Here is a 25,721-nt window from a genome sequence, read left to right as displayed (position 1 = left end):
AAGAAGTGTTGCACGATTAATAATACACAATCAATCATGTGTTCATGTACATTTGTAAAGAATTCCAATTTTTCATTTTTAATTCTTATTGATTTCGTTTCTCCTAGCATGCCACTTATTGATAATTGTTTATATGTAGTAAACTATTTACACAAAAGAACAAAAAAAATTAATAGCCTTTTGAAATTAATTTCTAAAAAATATTTGCACCCGTCGCTTGGCGTGGGTAAACGGTTACTATATATATATATATATATATATATATATATATATATATATATATATATATATATATATACAAAAATAAAAGGGTGAAAATGACATTTTATAAAGTTCAAAGTCGATCATGAAAATGATATTTTAAAAAAATAGAAAATAGCATTTTAAAAGGTGTCTTAAATAGTGTAAGGTGAAAACTGTAAATTTAAAAAATATAATGGTAAAAAATATTGTTTTACAAAATAATTTGAAAAATATAAGGTAGAAACAATCATTTTTTTATAAAAGTATGGTGGTTAAACTTGTCATTTTAGAAAATATAAGGTTAAAAAATATTATTTCGCAAAGTATTTTAAAAAATATATTTGAAAATATATAGGATACGTCAGTGGAAACCATCGCTAACATTACTTTTTAATGTTTATATAATTAAGTTATAAATTTACAAACATTACAATATTGCCAACTTTTTCATATTTTCACTCTAATGTTCAATAATCGTTCTCACCCCTAACCTATTACATATATACGGAATTACTTATGTCAAAATACAAATTAAGCATACAATCAAAGATTTTTTTATTTGGAAAATTCAAGAAACAAAACAAAACAAATCGTATAATATAATAACTATATATTTTGAAGCTAAGGAAGCGGAGAACTAAGGCCCTCTTGTGAAGACAACGATCGAAGATTATGGTTTCGCCTAGAAGACGAGAATCGCTTGAACGATGCTCTCTTGTTTAAACGATCAAGTGTTCTTTTTGTATACATCGATTGGAAAAACGGCGACGCTCTCTCCTTCAATTTCAAAACGATGAAGAATATGATGCGATAAGCAACCAAAATTGCAAATATCGCCAACAAATCCCACCATTTTGAGTGATCTAATGGTAATCGATACATTTTCCTAATCACATCTTCTCCTGTCATTTTTGGGTCCCCTGGTGATAACCCATCAAACACCAACCCTATCATGTCGTTTTTGTATGCTCCCTGCATTTTTAATTTTTAAATCCGAATATTCATGTACCAATAATAGCAACATATTTATATTTTTTTACCCAATATACAATATGTAAACTAAAAATTATGAGAATTTTCAAATTCCAGGTTAATCGGTCCTGACTTGAAAGTATGGGTAAAAAAAATGTAACGTGGAATTTGAAAATTATGATAATTTTTAGTTTGAATTACCTGAAGCGACCATGATCCATAGTTTATATATGAAATGGGATAGCGCCAAAAGATTTTTGGAAGATCGGGTAATTGGCGAAAGAAACCGGAAGTCATCATCATGACACCCTACATCAAATTCACATAATTACTCATTTAGTTATATTGTGTATATTTTTCAAAGTATAATGTTGTAATAGAATGTGGTGTTTAGATTCTTACAATGACTCCGGCTCCGGTTACTATTCCCATAAGGAAATTGGGAACTAGTGATGCAACAACCATCATGCAGCTTTCGACAACTGCAATTGAGGCGAAGAGATTGAGGCAATAGTAAGCATATCGGGAGAAGCCGTTGCGGAATTTGACCATGTTCCATGTGATAGTCCCGGTGACTAATGAAATCGCGAGCATGAATGGTAAAGATGAAAGGAAGTTTGAGAGGATGAATACGGATACCCCGTAGTACCCGTTGAGTCGTTCTCGTGTGAAAATCTGTAATAATGTTGATTAGTAGAGCCAAAGAAATGGTAATGTACTTTTCTTGCATATAATCCTTAGGAAAAAGATTGAAACTAAATGCTTTAAATGAGTTTTTATTTTAACTACAATTCATTCGCAAAAGAAAAACTAAGGTATTGTATGATGATATAATAATTAAATGAAAATACATTGCTAGTGCTTGCATTTAAGTGTACCTTCATATCTTCGATGAAAGACGGGAAGCTTCCAATTGACATAAAAACCATGAATCCGGTTATAAAACCGCCACATGCACCTCGTGCTAGGATCGCAGTGTACCCCGTACCAACATCAAAAAAGATTGTACCAACACATATTGATACAATCGAGTAAATAATTACGCGTAGCCAATAATATCCAATATCTCGTGACATGTTTATAAACGAGCGTCTAGTCAATGTTGTGAGTTGCTTCCACCATCCCGCTTGGCTTTTTGTAATCGTGCTTGTTTGTGGTCCATGCTTCATTAATAAAAAGGTAGTAATTTAGTAAATGAAAGTATGTTGCTATTTTTTGAATTTGTGAGGGGGTTTGATTTTGGAAAACTTACTAATGTGGATATTTGTTTCATCTTTGATTGAGCTTTCTTGGAATATTTTGACCATTTGTATTTATCGACTAGTGTGGCTTTTATCTCGGAGGTTGTGAACTTCATGTATGTGTCTAATCCTTTCGGTTCTTCCTAAAGCGCATCAAATCAAAAAGATTAGCGTTGCATTCATGTCGACATATTAGAGGGTTGAATGTAAGAAATAACAATATACTATGATTGATTTGTTTTTTTATATTAGAAGTTACAACAATATACTTTGAAAATCATACGACATTATAGCAATGTCATTCAAATTCGAAGTAATTTTCATTGTTATAAATTGTGTGGAATTTTTAAAATATTTTGTCTTTAATAAAGAAAAAAAATGAAAGTACAATGCTATGATTGGGTTGATAATTTAGAGTGAATGTCTTGATAAGAAAAAAAACAGATAGTAGAGTGTAGTAGAGAAAGAATGGCTAATGCAAAAACATAACAAGTTTTTCTTAGGAAGATATTGTAATTTGAAAAATATACATATTTAGAAAATTGTACTTTCATTTTCTAGGACATTATAATATGGAAAATCTAACTAGTGGTACATATCATTTTGTATTTACATGATTATTAATGTTAAAAACTAAAATGATAACACATATTTACGATGTCTATTAAAAATTATATGGTTTTTTATTATTTATTAGTAAATAATAATATTTGCCGTTGCAAAAAAAAAAGAAAAAAATATATAATAACGACATATAAAAAAAACTCAAAAACAAAAAAAAAAAAAAATCCTAAAGTCAAAAGAGAAAAAAACAGTCTTTGGTTAGGTAATATAATACAATAATAAATAATCTATTTCTTGCACTAGATTTAACATATTCGAAAGTAACTCAGAGAAACTTACGTAATTTCTTTGTGATCCTTTCAAGGTCGCTGTCACCACGTCAAAATCCGAATTGATACACCGTAAAAAATGATCGGAGGGATTCCTCTTCGTCGGACATGGAAACCCAGTCTCTGCAAAAAACTTAATCGCATCTTTCGCTTCTCCAAAATACACCATTTCACCTCCAGACAACAAAAACAGATCATCAAACAATGCAAAAACTTCACTACTCGGTTGATGAATCGAAGAAACCACAGTTCTTCCATCACGAGCTACACTCTTAAGAGCTTGAACCACAAAAAACGCCGATGCACTATCCAGACCACTAGTAGGTTCATCCAGAAACAACAGTCGAGGTCGAACAAGGATTTCAAGAGCAATACTTAATCGTTTCTTTTCTCCGCCGCTTATGCCTCTCAAATGCCAGTTTCCGATGAGTCTGTCGCCGCAATCCTCTAAACCCATCTCCATTATTGTTCCTTCTATGATATCGTTCACTTCTTCGTTTGATAATGTCGTTGGAAGACGCAAATAGGCTGAGTATGTGATTGTTTCTCGAACTGTGAGCGTTCCCATTAGTACGTCTTCTTGTGTGACATAAGCCTGCGATTATTGATTCATTTTACAATTTCAAAAGGGGGAAATCGAATTGTTGGAGGGAAAATTTGTTGTCGGAGTTGAAATCACTTACGACGGTGCCGTAGCTTAGTTTTCTCTTCTCGCCGTTGAGAAGAATGTCGCCGGTCCTCACCACGTTCTTCGATAATCGATCTGTAATCGACTAATCGTTATGATCAAGACTGTATAGCGACTTAATTGATTAGAAAAGACAAGCAAAATGTATATATACCTGCTAGGGAATCGAGAAGAGTGGATTTCCCGGAGCCAGATGGACCCATAATGGCCATGATTCGACCTGGTTCTGCAAATCCGGAGATTCCATTAAGCAGTCTCTTGGTGTGTCCATGGCCGAAGTTAGGTAGCACCACCGTTAGATCTCGCCACACCAAATACGTTGCTCTTTCCTTCATACTCCTGCTCGGAGCCATAGTTACTCCGCCGTCGTCACTGTCATGATCGGCGGTTTCATCAGTATTAACGACATTGCTACGGCGATGGTAGCCACCGCTGCTACTGGCGGGTTCTATTTCCATTGTTGATTCTTCAGGTTTTTTTTGAAAGATGAAGTGAGATAAAAGTAGATACCACTGAACGTCTGAACGTATAACCACCTTCGAATCGCACCCTTTTGGGGTTGCAGTGTTGGTGATGGATGGGTGGCGCATTTAGTGGAGGAATACGGTTGGCTGTTGTATCACATTTATTACGGGTGCATTTCACATTTGCATTGCATATTTATTGAAACCATGCCATTATCATAAGTAGATTTCTTGGTTCGAATGTGATACTAGATTTTAGATATTGTGTTGGATCTTAAAGCTTATTATATAATTTTAAGAGAAAAATGTAAATATGGTCTTTTTGGTTTGACGTTTTTATTTATTCCGGTCACTATGGTTTCAAATTGTAATTTTTTTGTAAACCGGTTTGGTTGTAAATTTGATTCTCTGTCAAAATTAAAAAAATTAATTATCATTTTAATTTATTTGTTATATTTTTTGTTAATATTAATTATCATTTTAATTAGTTGTGATCGAACTTTTCCTTTATAAATAAACTAATTATAAAATAGAAACATAACTCTCCCCACCCCACTCTCTTATTCGTTATACCTTTCATCTTCTGCCTCGACCAAAGTTCTAAATAACTTAGAGGCGTGAGCTTGATGACAAGTTTAAAGTTAAGTCATGACAAGCTTTGGCGAACCATGATGTTTTTCAAAACTTGACTATTTTATATACATTTAAAAAAATAAACCATATAATTATTGAATTCTATCAAATATATTAAGTTTTTAGAAGTGTTATGTTAATATTTAATATAAAAAAATTAACAAAACCTTAATTATTTTAGGCTCGATCAGAGAGAAAAAAAAACTTGTTCCTTGAAAAATTTCGCGTCATAACGTGATAAGACGCGTCTTAACACGTTATTTGGACGTTATGTTTAACAAACCCGTCTTAGATGTTTTCATAACGACTACACCACGCTTCACGTCATGACACGCATTGAGGCGCACCATGGCACGCTTTTTAAAACCATGGTCTCGACCAACTCCAATAGACCTTCAAAATTGTGGAAAGCATCTATATTTTACTCTAATGGACCTTTAAAAGTATAACCATTTTTGTGGAGAAAATTGATGGCCATTATATTTAGTAGACCATTCTTCCAACACCAAATCATTTTTCAATATAAATGCAGTATTTTATTATATATGTAATGTTTAAAATATTATTAAAATATGTTATTTATTATAATATTATTAAAATATAGTTTTGGTGTAAATCTTTAGTGTATGGTTTGAATAAGAATTGTATTTTGGTGTAAAAAACACAATTTTAGTGTTTTTTTTAGTGTTTGTGCTTGGAGTTCGTCTTAATCTCTTATATTCTTCTCCCCCCATTGTCTTCTCCGGGAACTAAAACCGATCACTGCCGGCACATACATTACCACTATTATAGTTGTCACCACCACCACCACAAAAACATACCAAAAACATCTTATTCGGAAACCCTAATATCACTTTTCTTGATCTGCCTAGTGCCTAGCCTTCCTAAGTTGCCCCAACACCATTTCATAATCACCATTACTAGGTTTCAAGCACTTTTTCTACAATTATGTCTCTAAAAAACTTTTATGCGTTATTCTAATGACACATCGGACGATACAACCCAATCAAAATCCTATAAGTATTCACAATAAGCTCAAACACCATTTTCATCCATCTCCTCTTTTATCGTTAACACTATATTCGTTGATAACGAATCCACAGACATCCTTGTAAAATCCGACAACAAACCGAATATGTCAGTCACATGGAAACCATAATCTTACCTTGTGCTCTTGTATAACATATCATTGTAAAACTTAATCATAAAAAGATATATAAGAACATGGAAACACAAATTTGATTCCAACATACAATTTGAAACATCGTATGTGTTGAGAAGTTGAAGATATGTAATTATTCGTTCCATGAGAGAAGTTAGAGTTTCTGTAGCAGCCATGTCTCTTTTTTAGCTCTACAACGGATATATTTACATCCAACTATAAGTATCAATTTGAGCTATATTGACTAATGTACCTTCATCTTAAGCAGTAACTTGGGAAAACTAACAATATGATCCAATTCACTTGTGGATTTACAAATCTATATATAGGATTTATGAATTTTGAGGTTGGAATGGGAGATAGAGGTTATGAAAGATGGAAAATTTACAGAAAATATAGTTGCAATTGACTAAGATAGGGATATGTAGTGGGGGTGTGAGTTTCTAGTAACGATCATGGGGTTATTAGTTTCTAGTGATAGTAATGGATCATTGGTTGTTAGAGGGGATGATGGTTACACATGAGAAGTTGAGGCTATGTATGGCCTCAAATGGCCTTCCATAAAATTAAGACAAAATACGTAGACTATAGATGATTTAGGGTTACATCTCTGATGATGAAAACATGAGTTGTCAATAAGCCTCTAAGGTGGAGATTTTTGATATGTGGAGTGTAACTTAAATGGTGAAGGAAAAGTTGTTTTGACAACTTCGTCCTAGGGAGAAGCATAAAACTTCAGCTTTAAAACTCTAATCTAGAGTTGTACAGAGAGTGCAATGTTTGAAGTACCCGAAGAAGTCTCTTTTGTGGAGTCTCCGGAGAGTTTTATTGTTAAGTTCCAACAAGTTTTGGTCTTGAGGGACAACGAAGAAGTTCAGTCATAGCTTCAGTATTGACTATGCTACTTTGGACAACAAGTTTGACTTTAGGACAACCCATGATCGTTACTATAGACGTAGTTTACCTATAGATGTAGTTTGATTATCTTGATTAAGTGGAAGTAACTTGATTGTGTTGATAAAATGAATCATATTAAATCTTTTTTTTATGTCTTGTTTAATCTTTTCAGTGTTGTCATCCATATTGTGTTCATAGGTTTGTCAAATTTTCATCTAATCAGTACCCAACATTAATGTCGTTCATCGGTAATGGAATCTCCTCCTATGCTAGAAATCAAGAAAACCTTTCTTCTAACCAAGTGTTCATAGGTTTGTCAAAATTTCATCTAATCAGTAGTACCCAACATCAATGTTGTTCTCGGTAATGGAATCTCCTCCTATGCTAGAAATCAAGAAAACCTTTCTTCTAACCAAGCAACAAGGAAGCTTATATGTTGACTTGGTGTGTAAATAAATAAAGGGTATGTTGATTTGGTGTGTAAATAAATAAAAGGTTGACTAAAAAGACACCCAATTTGGTTAATTAGACAACTGTTACTAATTAGACAATCCAATCATTACATGATAATCTCTATTTACTTTTAAATAATAATTACATAATGATTATTTATTATTTTTGATTTTTTTTTGGTTTAGAACACAAGAGATTGTTATAAAGAAAATAATAATGTATAGTATTCATAAAATCATGAAAATTCATGTTTTTGAATAATTAAATATTGTTTTGTTTACCTTATACACACAAATTAGTTTACATCTAATTTTTTTATTGTACACCCTTGATTTTATATAATTTAATATGTTTAGTATTTCATATTATTTATATAATATCATATCTTTTCAACGGGTGTTGCTAATTCGTAAATTTGGATTTGCAAATTGTTGTCTGATAGAACTTCCCCCAATAGATATCTCTCGATTTCGAAATGTATCAAAGCTCTAGCTAGTAAAAAAATGGGGATCCCGTATTTCAATGGTTGAATTTCATATTATAATAAACCCCGTAATCGTAAAAAAGTAGGTTTTTTTATCTATCGGCCTACCAAAATAAAATTGGGATAGGATCTCCCCCCCCCCTCAAAATCGGAAGTGAAAGTTTCCTTTCATCCAGCTCGAGTAGGTATACCAAAAAAAGAAAAAGAAAAGAGTTCTCGCTTTCAAATTCTAGAAAACTCCAAAACGATCTACCATTACTAAGTCTTCCATTGACACCATGTAGTAGGGTAATTATGTGTTTGACATACATTTTTATTATCATTATTTTTGACATTTTTATAGTCATTATTCTCTTTTACATTTTAATTAATAATTAGAACAAAACTTTGTTAACTAGATTACTACTTTCATTATTTACATAATTTACCTTTAAGTTTGAGATAGTTTCATGTTCAAAATTTTGTTTTTATTTTTCTTTATTAATTCATTAATAATTATCTTTTTATATTTATATTCAATATATATATATATATATATATATATATATATATATATATATATATATATATATACTAAGTGTGAGACCCATGTATTACATAGGTTTATTTAAAAGAAAATTTAAATATAAAATTCAAAATATTTAAGAAGTTTGAATTTATAAGAAAAGTGAGAAAAATATTGAATTATAAAAATTAAAGTGTATTTTCTCTTTTAAATTTAAAAAAATAATTTAGATAAATAAATAAAAGAAGTTAATGAAACATTAATTTAGTAATCTTGAAATTAGAAGGAAAGTCATTAATGAAATTGATATGCATTTATTATTAGATATAAATAGTATGTGGAATTTAATAAAATAGAAAAACCATAAAATGACATGTGAAATAAAATTTAATTTAAAATAACCATAAAATTACATGTGGCAAAATGAATAAGAATATGACATGTGACAAAAAGATCTATATTTATTAGAGTATATATATATATATATATATATATATATATATATATATATATATATATATATATATATATATATATGTGTATGTGTGTGTGTGTGTGAAATGGGCTAAAATAAAAATTTTAAATTATAATTGATATTGACTCGTACTTTAGATGTATTTTCTACATTTTGCTTTTTTTTTTTAAATTCAAAGAATTAACAATTTATGGTCCCCGATTAATCTTCGTCTGGCCGATTAATCCTTTAATCTTAGTCCCCCGACTAGTCAAAGTCAAAGTCCCTTATAATTGATGTGACAACTATCAAATTCAAGTCAAAGTCAACAAGTCAAAGTCAACAAGTCAAAGTCAAAGTCAACATGTCAAACCGGTCAAACTTAACTAATACTTGTATGTGAAAAGTTATTCTATAAAAATGTGTATTGGTATGCCAAAAATTCAAGTGTTTTGGATATGTTAAGTGTTTAGCAATATAAAACCCTAAAAAGGGAGTTAAATGCATCAAAACACGACTAAGGACCCTTTCGGGGACTTAAAACAATCATAAACGAAGCATGACGAGGTTCACGAACCTTGCATTACGAGATTATACAATAATAATTGCTAAAAAACAAATCTCTCCCAAATCTCTCTCAACTTTTTATAGTCATCCGGGTCATCCCGACCCATAAATTGGTTAAAAACCACTTGAATCGGGAAGTTATATCGAAAAACAGCTAAATAGGGCCGAAACCCCTCTTAGGAACCGAACCTCTTAGAACCGAACCCTTCTATTAGGATCGAAGGTCCCTCAGGACCGAACTGCCAAGACCGAACCGAAGCTGTCAGAACAGAACTAAGCACCTTGGACCGAAACCTCCATGCAACCGAAATAGACCGAGCCATCGGTCTATTTCGCTCCTCTCGCCCCTTCGGACCGAGACCCACCTTCGGTCCTTTCTCCCTTCTCTCGGTTCCTTCTCCTACCTTCGGTCCTCAACACCTCCAAGAGCCGAACCTCGCAGGTTCGCTCCTTAAGCCCGGTTTTCGACTACTTTCGCTTCCTAAGCCCGTTTTTGACAGGGATTTTTCACCAAATTCATATTTTTACCATTTTTGTGACAACCGTCAATTTCCGGTCAAGTCAAAGTCAAATAAAGTCAACAAGTCAAACCGGTCAACTCAACTAACCCTTGTATATTAGGGATTACATTAAGTTACTATTGTACAACTTACTATTTTATAATAAAGAGTTATCACTTGGAAAATTCATATGTTCAGAATTCTTAAACCCTAATCACGGTAAGTGATGGAACTGCTCGATAAAACACTGATACATACCCTTCGGGGGTGTATAACACTCATAACAAGTCATAACGGGGTTTACGAACCTTGCATTACAAGGCAAAACACTAATAAAAGTCACAAACGAAGTCTCTCTCAAACCTCTCTCGCTCTATCTCTCTCTATCTCAAATCTCTCCCAAATCTCTCCAAGTATGTGAAATCTCTCCCAAATCTCTCCAAGTATGTGAAATCTCTCCCAAATCTCTCTTAAAATCTCTCTCAACTTTTTATAATCACTCGGGGCATCCCGACCCTTAAATTAGTCAAAAACAACTCGAAACGGGAAGATAAACGGAAAATCAGCCATATAGAACCGAAACCTCTTAGGAACCGAAACCTCTTAGGAATCGAAACTACTCCTTAAGGACCAAAACTGGCTTAAAGAACCGAACCGGCCATGGACCGAACCCGAACCTCGGAGGACCGAAGGTCCCTTCGGACCGAACCTCCTCTTTCGCCCCATTTCGCTTTCGGTTCCTTCTGACGGCTTCGCCTGCGAGACTCGGACCGAACCCTTCTCTGAGTTCTCATCCAACAACCGAACCCTTATCCCAGTTCTCATCCAAAAACCGAACCCTCCTCTCGGTTCTAAGCACCCAAGGACCGAACCTTCGGCCCTGAACCCGGATTTTCGCAGCTTCGCCATTATTTCCCGGTTTTCGACCCCAACTTCGTTTTAGGCTCGTTTTTCGTGATTTTAACGCGGGATTTTCACCCAAACTCATATTTTGACATAAGAGTCCCTAAATATTCATAAATTAATCATATTTTGAGAGAAATCCTTGTCCAAGAATAAAATCTATTAAGTTAGATTTTGATGTGGAGTGTTGTTTTCTCCATAAAGCTATGACACAAGCAACCTCCCATACCTACTCCATGACACCTCCATGTCACTATTCCTATCATCCCTAGTCTATTCATTGTTCCCTCACACCCTTCTCCAGCAAGTTATCTTAATCAAGTATTGGGAAATCCTTGTCTCTCCTCCAAGATACTCACTCTTTCACCAAAAGCAAATACACTTTTTCTCTCTCATTTCTCTCCAAGATTTCGAGATTCTCCAGAGGTTTTGAGCTTTTCATCCTCTTTTGGTAAGTAAATTTCATCCCTCACTTGATTATCTTACACCTCTTCACTCAAGTCATGGATTTCTCACACAAATATCGTCATATTTGTTGCTAGATCTTCAAATCTTCAAGTATCTCCCAAGTGTTCTTGACTTGGAAACCTCTCTTCTTCCACCTTCATCTCAGGGAATAACTCAAGGTGAGTTCATATCCCCACATATTCATGTTTTCTTCAAGTTTTAGGGGGAGAATACAAGTTAGAATACCAATAACTCAACTAAACTCAAACATCAGCTTTCAACAGGAAAGTTTAGTTCCATTCACGGACTGTTTTGACCATCTTAAACTTAATATCTTTCAAAACTGTTTAATATTCAAATAGTTTAGGTTCATACCTTTAAAATTACTACTTTCACATCTCCATACGATTTTTATACAATTTATGGTGATTTTTACAAAACTGCCTATTATTTCAGAAACGAATTCGGACCAGTCTGTGAATATGAACATTTTCACACAAGTTACAGACTTCTAAAAATCATAATAAAATTTATTAACAAACTAGACACATCTTCTAAACCCGCAGAGTTTACGGAATCAGTTTTCAACTTCGTATGATTTTTCTATGATTTTTCTAAAACAGTGTAGAAAAGTTAAAAACTAGTTAACAGCTTACAACTTTCATAACATTTTGTAACATGTTGAGCAAAGTGTAATCTTTGATGACTTCATATTTTGCATGTGTTTTTCTGTTGTTATATGTTTGTATAATAGAAATATTCTCTTAAATAAAAGAGTCCTTTGTAATTACAAATAATGCAAGATGAAATATAATAAGTATAGTTATGCATTGGTTAAACTATTTCATACACATGAAGAGTCTTACCATAATACAAACGGATTTTTAATTACTACATGATAAACTATAATAGGTATATTCTATGAATTTCACATCACTAATTTAGTACACAAAAGGGAGATTTCACTTCCACCACGGAAAAGGTTTTATATTCAAACTATATGTAAACTAGTTAACGTAAGTTGTGAGACAATTCTTCCATCGTACTCTTAGAGTACGGGTTCAAATTCCTGTAAGTTATAACCAGAGTCTCTTGTAGGGAGAGCGTTATAATTGTGTATAGATATATATTGGGATTGACACCCCACACCTCGCTGCTAGCTACAGCCGGACCTACAGGTCTACGGGTGACAAGAGTCATAGGATCTTGACGTCTGAAAAACGTTGTTGCAGGTTATTTCTCGTTATAGTATGGTTATAACGACTCACATAGGGAGTTAACAATCTTTCAAGTTTACAGGGAAAATTCTACTTTGAAAAGGGGTTTTATCTATTTAAAACTACAAACATGTTATAAGTATAAAACACACTCATACTCTCGGTCTTGGGATTTAGGACTACATGACTGTTATAAGGAAAATATTGGATTTTCTTTGGAAACACATTTCTATAAAAACTTCGTTTCATCTAGAATTGTTAGACTTCAGCTATAATTGCTAAGTGTACATGTTAGAGTTATATATGAATTTAGTCGCAATCGACTTAGAATTGGTGGGCCCGCCTTACTTCCTGTTCCTTGTTTGGTTGTGGACCTAGGACAGACCCATTATATTCGACGGTTTATTTAATTTAAATTTTATATAACTTATATACATTGGGTGATTATAGAAGGAATCTACGGGTATTTCTAGGGTACATTGTTGCATAACATAGGAGCTTTCTTTTCACACTTAATAAAGAAAATATTGAATGTTCTCGAATCATACTCTGTCGCTTTTACAAGGAAAACGACTTCTTTCTCAAATAAAACTCTTATGAACTCACCAACTTAATTGTTAACACTTTTCAAAACTACTTGTATTCTCAGGAAATCAGTGAAACAGGAAATCAACAACATTTTGAGGATGGGACGTTAAATCGTCAAACAGTTCATTTTGTCATCATAATGTAATTGATTTTGAAACATGTAAACACATTCTATGGTGTAACTTTTTCAATTATATTTATGATGGTTGTATTTACTTTGAGCACTATTATACTCGTTGTTGTGATACTATACATGAAGTCCTCCACCCCCGAACTTTTCCGCCATCCTTGGTTTGGGGGTGTGACAAATTGGTATCAGAGCATTGTTTATAGTGAACTAAGTATATCGAACCGCATAAGATATACAAACTATAAATGCATTGGGACTAAAGTCTCTGATTAAACATTTTCAAATAACTATACTTTTAGAAATAAATAGTTTCTTGTTAAAAGTATACATGCATGCATACATACTAAGGTCAACATCATACTAGAACAAAACAAAAGTGGTAATTGTTGAACGACACAAGTAGGCTTGGGGATGTATAGTCAGGTCTGGGAATGACATAGCCTGATCAACTATGTCTATCCCAGAAGTGATTAGCATATGCCCGGGAATGGTTGTGGTTTTGCAACAAGTCTAAAAACTTACCAACTCTATCTACAAAGAAACATTGAAAACATAAGACAAACATTAAAATACTATAGGAGTATTTGGTGATACTATAACCAACTTATGTGAAAACTAAAGACCCCTATTAGTAGGTCTATAATGACTGAGTGCATACGCTAAGGTTATATATAATTAAAGATATTATAGACTTAGAATCTATGACTATTGCTCTACTTCATGTTCCTTGTTTGGTTGTGGACTTAGAGTAGAGTCATTTAATCGAAGGTCTATTCTATCTCAGATTATGTATAACTGGTATGCACTATGTGATTATAGACGTGACTAATAAGGATCACCCCTATAAGTAATTGTAAGATTAGACGTCTATTAATTATCTATTCTACCCCTATTCTCGCACGAGCAACGTGACGGGAGCTCAACTACCAAGAGACCCTATTCTTCCTAACCAGGAAAATTGTAAGTGGATCAGAGAGAATTTCGAAGAGGATCCTAAAGAAATAATAGAGGAAGACCCCAAAGACAATTCGGAAGAGGAGCTAGAGGAAGAGAAACCAAAGGAAAACAAAGGAAAAGAAGACATGAGAGAAGACCCCGACGAGGCTTCCATGGTTCGACACCTCGATAAGCCGTAGATCTACAGAGACGGAGTTAGGAACAAGGTTAACACCCTCCCTATGACATGGATGAGGCTTTTACAACCTCAACAAGAGGAGGATTAGTAGATATGGCTCTCCTTGTCATAGTACGCCGCATCACTCACTAGAGTGTACAAACACGAGAATCGATCAGCCGAAATCATGGAGGTTGGCGCTACCACCAAGATCACCGCAATTCGCCTTCGTCACCTGGATGGAGGCCATGAACAGATCAGAAACCACATCAAAGCCTTCAGAGGGAAGTGACCGCAACTCGAGCCGAGATTAAGAGTATCGGGAACGTCACACAGCGTTAGAGAAAACATGTGGTAAAAGCAGAACATCAAATGACAGAAGCCAGGGCAGAGGATAAGACAATGCAGACTTTCATGTCTTCATTCTATGGCCCACGAAACATCACCCGCCACGAGTAGTATGTACACTTCTGACATATCATTACACACTCAAACTCCTGGCGTGCGTTTGAACACTGCCCCGTCATATACATAAATTCGACCCTTCAAATTAAGAGGCTACACTATTCAAGGGGTCGTGTCACCGTCAAAGTTTTTCCTTACATTAACGAAATATAGACCTAATATAAGGTCAAACTTTCCTGAACTCTATGTACTAGATTATATCAATAAAATTGGCATTCATTTTATTTCATTAGGAGTTTACCACATATTTCATAACCTGGTATTGCAAACGATTTGCTTATGGTAACTCTAAGATTACTTAATGTATACCTCAAGATTATGTGTAATTAAGAGACGATCGACTTAGAAATGGTGAGTCCGCCTTACTTCCTGTTCCTTGTTTGGTTGTGGACTTAGAGCAGACTCATTAAGTTCAACGGCCTATTAAACTTTAATTACACACAACTGGTATACATCGGGTGATCTTAGGAGTGGATCAGGCATGAAACAAATCACAAGATTACATTCGAGTCATTACTACTAAATTCATAAGTTTATTTATATAGACTTCTACTATGAATTGTTTGCAACATTCGAAAAAAAAAATCGGGAAATACTATACTTGAAAACTAATAACCTAGTTTTGCAACACTCCTACTATCAGTACTAGTAACATCAATGCGAATGAATTGCAGTAACAATAACATCGATCAAAACGGAACACACTGAAAAGAAACACAGGATGCACTATCACTCTAACGAACATTTCGTGCGAATACTGCTTAACACATGTTTTACCTAAAAAGATATTGTTGTCGTCATTCGATTTCGATTGGTATAGTCCTCACCTTCCCGATTAAATGGCTACGAAAGGACCCTTCACCTAACCCACTGAATATCGAAACCCTCGTCTCTCATAAACACAAATCCGACACGGACCTCCAGGTCATCTCTCGCTGCGAAACCCCAAAACACTCACCAGAGGAGTATTATACCTTCCGAAACCTTTCCACAGGCATTTCCAGAAGACCCCTCGGGAATGTCACGCATGCAGCAGATAAGGTTTAAGCACAGAAGCTTGGGACGAATATGGTTAGTTTATCACTACTAAGTGTATACGTGAGGATAATATATAATTAAGATTCTACGGACATTGGATGTGTGTTTCCGCCCTATTTCCTATTCCTTATCTGGTTGTGGACTTGGGGCAGAGTCACCCATCCAACTGTCTTACCAACCTTAATTACATACGACCTATATGCGCAAGTTAATGATAGATAGACCAGGTACGAGTCCTACTATGAACTTCGGAACAAGGCTAACCAGGAGTGCGAGTGAACGTTCTACCATCCGAATAAGTCTAATCGCGTAAACCGAACCCATATGTTCCCTACCGATCTAATCAAACGATTGTTGGAAGGACCCGGTATGGATACTATCACAGACATTTCATGAGAATCAATACTATAAAAGTTCATAAAGTCTATATTTCATTATTGTCACACCCCCAAACCAAGGATGGCGGAAACGTCCGGGGGTGGAGGACTTCATGTATAGTATCACAACAACGAGTATAATAGTGCTCAAAGTAAATACAACCATCATAAATATAATTGAAAAGATTACACCATAGTATATGTTTACATGTTTCAAAATCAATTACATTATGATGACACAATGATCTGTTTGACGATTTAACGTCTCATCCTCAAAATGCTGTTGGTTTCCTGTTTCACTGATTTCCTGAGAATACAAGTAGTTTTGAAAAGTGTCAACAATTAAGTTGGTGAGTTCATAAGAGTTTTGTTTGAGGAAGAAACCGTTTTCCTGGTAAAAGTGATAGAGTATGATTTCCAGAAATCCAATATTTTCTTAGTTAAGTATGAAATGAATAATCCTATGTTATGCGATAATGAACCCTAGAAAGACCCGTAGATTCCTTCTATAATCACCCAATGTATATAAGTTATATAAAATTCAAGTTAAATAAACCGTCGAATATAATGGGTCTGCCCTAGGTCCACAACCAAACAAAGAACAGGAAGTAAGGCGGGCCCACCATTTCTAAGTCGATTGTGACTAAATTCGTATATAACTCTAGCATAAACACTTAGCAATTATAGCTGAAGTCTAACAATTCTAGATAAAATGTAGTTTTAATAGAGATATGTTTCCAAAGAAAATTCAATATTTTCCTTATAAAAGTTATGTAGCCTTGAATGTCAAAACCAGAATATACAAGTATTTTTCCATACTTAAAGTAATTCGTGCAAGTTTAAATCGACATAAACTCGTTTAATTTAGAAGTAATACCCGTAAATCTTATGATTTGTTAATACCACATGTGAGCTATTATAACCATGCTATGACTCAGACGGCCTTGTAATACGACGTTATTCAGGCGTCGCAACGTTAAATGACACTTGTCACACACGGACCTGCCGGTCCGGCTGTAGCCAACAGCGAGGTGTGGGTTTGTCAGACCCGATATAGATCTATACACAACTATCACGCTCTCCCTACAAGAGACTCTGGTTACAATTACAGGACTTTTGATTTCGTTACTTTGGAAGTAACGCGAAGCGAATGTCTCACAAATTTATTCATTAACAGATTTACGTGAACTGAAAACCTTTGGTAAATGAGTTTGAAATGTAAATGAAACATAAACTATACCTATTATAGTTTATCCAAAACGTTTGTAATGTAAAAGAACCCCTTTTATGAAAATACATTAGTGCTATGAGTCCATAAACAATTACTATTATGTAGTATATGAAAAACTCATTTGTTTTGAGAGTAAAACCTTTCTTATGTTGTAAAAATCCATAAACTATGCTTATTATAGCTTATTATATGTGTTCGAAATGAATGAAGAATCCTTATCATGAATGACTAAATTTCAGTTTATGATGATAAACTAACAAGAAAATACATTCAATATTTAGAACTTATTGTCATACACTTTTCTCAACATAATACAAAGTGTTATGAAAGTTATAAGCTGTTAACTAGTTTCTAACCTTTCAGCACTGTTTTAGAAAAATCATACGAAGTCGAAATCTGAATCCGTAAATTCTGCGAGTTCATAAAATGTGTCTAGTTTATTCATAATTTTTATTATGATTTTTATAAGTCTTTAACTTGTGTTAAAAGGTTCATATTCACAGACTGGTCCGAATTCGTTTCTGAAATGGTAGGCAGTTTTGTAAAAATCACCATAAATCGTAGAAAAATCGTATGGAGTTGTGCAAGTAGTCATTTTAAAGGTATGAACCTGAACTATTTTCATATTATACAGTTTTGAAAGATATTAAGTTTAAGATAGTCAAAATAGTCCGTGAATAAGACTCAACTTTTCTGATGAAAGCTGTTCTTTGAGTTTAGTTAAGTTTTTGGTGTTTTAACTTGTATTCCCCCCCCCCCCCCCCAAAAAAAAAAACTTGAAGAAAACATGAAAATGTAGGGGTATGAACTTACCTTGAGTGATTTCAGTAGATGGATGATGGAGAAAAGAAGTGTTTAACTCAAGAACACTTGGGAGATGCTTGAAGGTTTGAAGATCTAACAACAAATATGACGATATTTGTGTAAGCAATCTATGATTTGGATGAAGGATAGTAGAATATCTAAGTGTAGGAGGAAGATACTTACCAAATGTGGAGGAAAAACTCAAGACCAACCTTTGAATCTCGAATTTTAGAGAGAGAAAGTGAGAGAGAAATGGGTTTGATCCTTCTTGAGAAAGAGTGAATAATGAGGGAAGTGAAGTGAAGATTTCCAGCCCTTTGATCTGATTATGGGCTGGTGAAATAGTGTGAATAGACAAATAATTGACTAAGAATGGAGGAATATGACTGAGGGTTGTACTATGAAGGTATGGGGAGGTTGCTTGTGTCCTTGTCCAAAGGATAAGTCAACACTCCACCTAAATATCTCGCCAAATAGATTTTATTCTTAGGCAAAGATTTTCCCCAAAATATAGTTAAAATATGAATATTTAGGGTTTATTATGTAAAAATACGAGTTTGGGTGAAAATCCCGCGTTAAAATCTCGAAAAACGGGCTTAAAACGAAATTTGGGTCAAAAACCGGCAATAGGGACCGAACCTGCGAGGTTCGGCTCTAAGAGAGTGAGAACCGAGAGAAGGGAAGGAAGGAACCGAGAGGAAGAAGGGGGGACCGAAGGTGCGAGGGGGAGGGACCGAAGGTCCGAGGTTCGGTCTGCTGAGCTTCGGTCCGAGAGGTTCTGACACCTTCGCTTCTGACAAGTTCGGTTCCTAAGAGGTTCGGCTCCTTAAGAGGTTTCGGTTCCTTAAGAGGTTTTCGGCTCCTTAAGAGGTTTCGGCTCCTTAAGAGGTTTCGGTTCCTTAAGATGTTTCGCCTCCTTAATAGGGTTCGGCTCCTTAAGAGGTTTCGGCTCCTTAAGAGGTTTCGGTTCCTTAATAGTGTTCGGCTCCTTAAGAGGGTTCGGCTGCTTAAGAGGGTTCGGGTCCTTAAGGCTGTTTTTCGCGTAAACTTCCATTTTCGAGCGGTTTTCGACTAAATTGAGGGTCGGGATGCCCCGAGTGATTATAAAAAGTTGAGAGAGATTTAGAGAGAGATTTGTGAGAGATTTCACACACCTGGAGAGATTTCTCATACGGAGAGAGTTTTGCGAGAGATTTCACACTCTTGGAGAGATTTCTCATATAGAGAGAGTTTTGGGAGAGATTTCACACACTTGGAGAGATTTCTCATACAGAGAGCGTTTTGGGAGAGATTTCGCATACTTAGAGAGATTTGGGAGAGATTACACACACTTGGAGAGATTTCTCATACAGAGAGAGATTTGGGAGAGATTTCACACTCTTGGAGAGATTTCTCATACAGAGAGAGATTTTTGGGAGAGATTTCGCATACTTAGAGAGATTTGGGAGAGATTTCACACACTTGGAGAGATTTCTCATACGGAGAGAGTTTTAGGAGAGATTTCACACTCTTGGAGAGATTTCTCATACAGAGAGAGTTTTGGGAGAGATTTTACACTCTTGGAGAGATTTCTCATACAGAGAGAGTTTTGGGAGAGATTTCGCATACTTTGAGAGATTTGGGAGAGATTACACACACTTGGAGAGATTTCTCATACAGAGAGAGATTTGGGAGAGATTTCACACTCTTGGAGAGATTTCTCATACAGAGAGAGATTTGGGAGAGATTTCGTTTGCGACCTTTTTGAGTGTTTGGCTTCGTAACCCGAGGTTTGTACATCCCGTTAAGCCTCGTTATGATTGTTATATGCCCCCGAGGATTAAGGAAAAATGTTTTATCGAATAGTTTCATCACTTGCCCTGATTAGGGTTTAGAATTTTCGAGCACGTGAAAACTCTAAGTGATACTTTGTATTTGTACAATAAGAAACATAATGGAAACCCTAATATACAAGGGTTAGATGAGTTGACCGGTTTGACTTGTTGACTTTAGTTGACTTTGACTTGTCCAAATTTGACGGTTGTCATATCATCCCCCCGTTAGAAAGAATTTCGTCCCGAAATTAGTGTTTTAACTGGTACTTCAAGAATCTGGAGGAAAAATGGGGGAACTTTTCGTAGTACAAGAAATTGATTATGGTGGGGACCAACCCGCCTGTTGTTGAATGACGACCTTGGAATTTCTTATTGTAACTTGAGCTGAGTCGATTTAAAAGAAGTTATTGTTTTGGAATGATAGAGTATTCTATGTGTGCCTTTATGGTCCCCGTTCTATCCTTGTTGTTACTATTATGAATATTCCAGGTTGTGGTTAGTGAGTACTAGTATCACGAATGCTTCAACAATTTGTGATGAAATTTGCATTATAAGTCCTACCAGATCTTTTACAATCGCTTGGTGTAAACTAGTCGTATATCATTAAGATTGCAAGGGCATTCGGATGGGTGACCCCGCCTTAAGCCCACAACCAGACAAGGAACATGAAATGAGGCGAAATCACACATCCTAAGTCCATAGAATCTTAATGATATATGACCATAATGTTTACACTAGCCATCATAGATTCACTAGTAAAAACCCTGCGTTTTTATATAGATGATAAGACTTATTCGGGTTTTGCCGTGTTCTCGAGATGCTTTCAGCCTTTCTCGAATTTGTACTAAGTCATAAGTGATAACTTCTCCTCGGAGCGCTGCATAGGGTTTGCTTTATTGTTTCTCGTTTGATTAGATCGGTAGGGAACATATGGGTTCGGCTTACACGACTAGACTTATTTGGATGGTGGAACGTTCACTCGCTCTCCTGGGTAGCCTTGACCCGATGTTCATGGTAGGACTCGTACCTGTTCCATCCATCATTAACTTGCGCATATAGGTCATATGTAATTAAGGTTGGTAAGACAGTTGGATGGGTGACTCTGCCCCAAGTCCACAACCAGACAAGGAACAGGAAATAGGGTGGAAACACACATCCAATGTCCGTAGAATCTTAATTATATATTATCCTCGCGTATACACTTAGTAGTGATAAACTAACCGTATTCGTCCCAAGCTTCTGCGCTTGAACCTTATCTGTTGTATGCGTGACATTCCCGAAGGGTCTTATGGAAATACTTGTGGAAGGGTTTCGGAAGGTATAATACTCCTCTGGTGAGTGTTTTGGGGTTTCACAGCGAGAGATGACCCGGAGGTTCGTGTCGGATTTGCATTTATAAAAGACGAGGGTTTCGAGGTTAGGTGAAGGGTCTTTTCATAGTCGTTTAATCGAGAAAGTGAGGACTATACCAATCACAATCGAATGACGACAACAATATCTTTTTAGGTAAAACATGTGTTAAGCTGTATTCGCACGAAATGTTCGTTAGGGTGATAGAGTATCTTGTGTTTCTTTTCAGTGTGTTCCATTTTGATCAATGTTATTGTTACTGCAATTGTTTCGTATTGATGTTACTAGTACTGATAGTGAGTGCGTTCTGATAGCTAGTAATGATACTTTATGTCATGATCCCCGACAGTTCACTCTATGATCGAGCGGTATATATAAGTCGCATGCGATTTGGTATTGGTGAAATCGTCGAGTGAGTGGCTCTACCCTAATCCCACCACTAGACATAGAACAGGAGTCAGGACGGGATTATTCGCTTTAAGTCTTTAGTATTTTGATTATAATTAACCCTGATGTATACACAAAGTCGTCACAGTTCACCGGTAATGATCCTAAGGTCATATATGAGTGTCTTTGATTTGATTTGAGCGAGAGAGTATTTTAACTACTTTTTGAAAGACGGTAATTTTAACAAACATACCAAATTCATTACAAACATATGGTACTTAAACGTTTTTGTTGTTGGAAACATTACAAAAGTCCTAATAGGGTTCCCTTGTTGCTCCTGCCGGTTTGTTCGTCACACTCCTCCTGCTCCCCGGTCATTCTTCTCAGTTGGATAGTCCCTCTTGAAGTGTCCCATTCCACCGCATAGATGGCATACTGGACTTATACTGGCATTGGGGATTGAAGCGATGCGTTGGGTCTGGGTCCTATAGGAGCGGGAAGTATGTCCATTCTTGTTGCAATTTTTACAGTGCGGCACCCGGCAAACCCCATTGTGATGGTAGCTACACTTGTTACACTTTGGGAGTGTTCCCATATATTGTCTGACCGGTGCCTGGGTGACAGACCTCGTGGCTAATGTCGAGGCATGAGTCGTGACTGCTGTTGTAATTACATGGGCAGTCACAGATTGTTGTCTATTAGAGCGTTTTGAGATAGGTTGCGCTTCATTTTGTCCCAAAACTTTCGTTTCTTGCTCTTGGGTTTGTGGTCTGAGGCGTCTTCGTTGGCAGACACCCGTTGGCGTTCTTGATTGTTACTGCGGTTAGAATTGCCAGCACCGTCTTCACCTCTGCTGGCGTTGTTAGCATTGAGTTGCGCCATGACGGCTGTCACGGCTGTCGTGACTGCAACTTGAAAAGTAGCAGGATCTATCTGCAGGATTGCTGCCTTGCTTGTCGGCTGGTTACCTTCTTGTGAAGACATAATCCTGTTGCATGAGGAGAAACGATGTCGTTAGTGGGGATGATTATCTCTAGTTATATCCTTACCATTTATATACACATATATAAATTTCACACTTTACTGAACTATTCTCGGTGTTTCTGCTAACGTTACTGAGACGGAGTTATGGTAGTGGGTAGAAGTAGGTTTCGTGCGGGCGTTAAGCTTTACTCATCTTAGGATCATGTTTGTCCAAGCACACTTGGTTGAGGTGTTTTGATGGGATCCAGTGCATTAGTGCTGGTATGATCGCACCTTCATAGGTCTACGAAAAGGGCACCTTTTAACTATGAGGCTTAAAAAGGTGCGATGATAGTGAGTCTTGAATAATGGCTTATACGTCGGGAGTTATTTATCTTAGTTCTGAGTGTATCGTGTTCCGGTTGTTTATGGTGTTCTGAAAACAGTTCATAACGAGAGTCTATATATGATAAACTTATGAATTTTAGTAGTATTGCTCCCAATGAAATAATACGCATGCCCCTTTTATTTGTATGATTTTAGCATATTTAGTTTTTAGAGGAAGGTTTTGAGCCTGATGCAGGTCCACACCACATCATTGCAAGAAAAGTTTGGACCGCAAATAAATCTCTCGACTAGTGTAATCACTAACTCGCGGGGTCGGGCCTACACATGGAGGGGAGTAGCACCAACGCATACTCATAGACCTAATCTACCAGGTCTTGTGAGTAAAATGAACTCTGCTTACGACAATACGTCCCCAAATGGCGATTGCTGTTGCTGATGGCGACTCCATCCCTTGATCAATGTTGTCCCACGGGGCACAGGTTCGATGGAGTCGAGACGGTTCGCGAGAGCCCAGGCTATGTGAGGAGACTTGTTAACCTCTGGCTCCACCTCCGACTCTTTTCCTCATCACCCACTAACTTTCCGGGTTCGGAAAGTAGGGGCCTCCTTGTATGTAAGATCTTGTCGTGATGTCCGTGCGAGAATAGGGGTGGAAGAGATAATTAATAGACGTCTAATCCTATAATTACTTATAGGGGGTGATCCTTATTAGTCACGTCTATAATCACATAGTGCATACCAGTTATACATAATCTGAGATAGAATAGACCTTCGAATAAATGACTCTACTCTAAGTCCACAACCAAACAAGGAATAGGAAGTAGAGCAATAGCCATAGATTCTGAGTCTATAATATCTTTAATTATGTATAACCTTAGCGTATGCACTCAGTCATTTATAGACCCACTAATAGGGGTCTTTAATTTTCACATACGTTGATTATAGTATCACCAAATACTCCTATAGTATCTTAATGTTTGTCTTATGTTTTCAATGTTTCTTTGTAAATAGAGTTGGTAAGTTTTTAGACTTGTTGCAACACCACAAAAATTCTCGGGCATATGCTAATCACTTCTGGGATAAACATAGTTGATCAGGCTATGTCATTACCAGACCTGACTATACATCCCCAAGCCTACTTGTGCCATTCAACAATCATTACTTTTGTTTTGTTCTAGTATGATGTTGTCCTTAGTATGTATGCATGCATGTATACTTTTAATACGAAACTATTTATTTCTAAAAGTATAGTCTTTTGAAAATGTTTAATCAGAGACTTTAGTCCCAATGCAATTATAGTTTGTATATCTTATGTGGTTCGATATACTTAGTTCACTATAAACAATGCTCTGATACCAATCTGTCACACCCCCAAACCAAGGATGGCGGAAACGTCCGGGGGTGGAGGACTTCATGTATAGTATCACAACAACGAGTATAATAGTGCTCAAAGTAAATACAACCATCATAAATATAATTGAAAAGATTACACCATAGTATATGTTTACATGTTTCAAAATCAATTACATTATGATGACAAAATGAACTGTTTGACGATTTAACGTCCCATCCTCAAAATGCTGTTGGTTTCCTGTTTCACTGATTTCCTGAGAATACAAGTAGTTTTGAAAAGTGTCAACAATTAAGTTGGTGAGTTCATAAGAGTTTTGTTTGAGGAAGAAACCGTTTTCCTGGTAAAAGCGATAGAGTATGATTTCCAGAAATCCAATATTTTCTTAGTTAAGTATGAAATGAATGCTCATATGTTATGCGATAATGAACCCTAGAAAGACCCGTAGATTCCTTCTATAATCACCCAGTGTATATAAGTTATATAAAATTCAAGTTAAATAAACTGTCGAATATAATGGGTCTGCCCTAGGTCCACAACCAAACAAGGAACAGGAAGTAAGGCGGGCCCACCAATTCTAAGTCGATTGTGACTAAATTCGAATATAACTCTAGCATAAACACCTAGCAATTATAGCTGAAGTCTAACAATTCTAGATAAAATGTAGTTTTAATAGAGATATGTTTCCAAAGAAAATTCAATATTTTCCTTATAAAAGTTATGTAGCCTTGAATGTCAAAACCAGAATATACAAGTATTTTTCCATACTTAAAGTAATTCGTGCAAGTTTAAATCAACATAAACTCGTTTAATTTAGAAGTAAAACCCGTAAATCTTATGATTTGTTAATACCACATGTGAGCTATTATAACCATGCTATGACTCAGACGGCCTTGTAATACGACGTTCTTCAGGCGTCGCAACGTTCAATGACACTTGTCACCCGCAGACCTGCCGGTCCGGCTGTAGCTAGCAGCGAGGTGTGGGTTTGGCAGACCCGATATAGATCTATACACAACTATCACGCTCTCCCTACAA

The 25,721-nt window shown here is 35.8% G+C and overlaps 1 protein-coding gene across 1 annotated transcript; it reads right to left on the bottom strand.

The window, feature by feature from the left end:
• Positions 1-621: 621 nt before the first annotated feature.
• Positions 622-4,734, bottom strand: LOC145159288 (ABC transporter G family member 15-like). Its single transcript, XM_079078226.1, has 8 exons — positions 4,192-4,734; positions 4,033-4,112; positions 3,360-3,944; positions 2,468-2,599; positions 2,094-2,378; positions 1,618-1,890; positions 1,417-1,524; positions 622-1,215 (listed from the first exon to the last, which is right to left on the bottom strand). Exons 1-8 carry the CDS (start codon positions 4,625-4,627, stop codon positions 865-867), a joined length of 2,250 nt encoding a protein of 749 aa, XP_078934352.1. The 5' UTR covers positions 4,628-4,734; the 3' UTR covers positions 622-864.
• Between the last annotated feature and the right edge of the window lie 20,987 nt (positions 4,735-25,721).

Source organism: Lactuca virosa, chromosome 2 (assembly GCF_052849685.1).
Source record: "Lactuca virosa cultivar CGN04683 chromosome 2, Lactuca_virosa_CGN04683_v6, whole genome shotgun sequence".
NCBI classification, from domain to species: Eukaryota; Viridiplantae; Streptophyta; class Magnoliopsida; order Asterales; family Asteraceae; genus Lactuca; species Lactuca virosa.
Note: the sequence above shows the minus strand (reverse complement) of the source record. Positions and strands in the feature narration are given on the sequence as shown.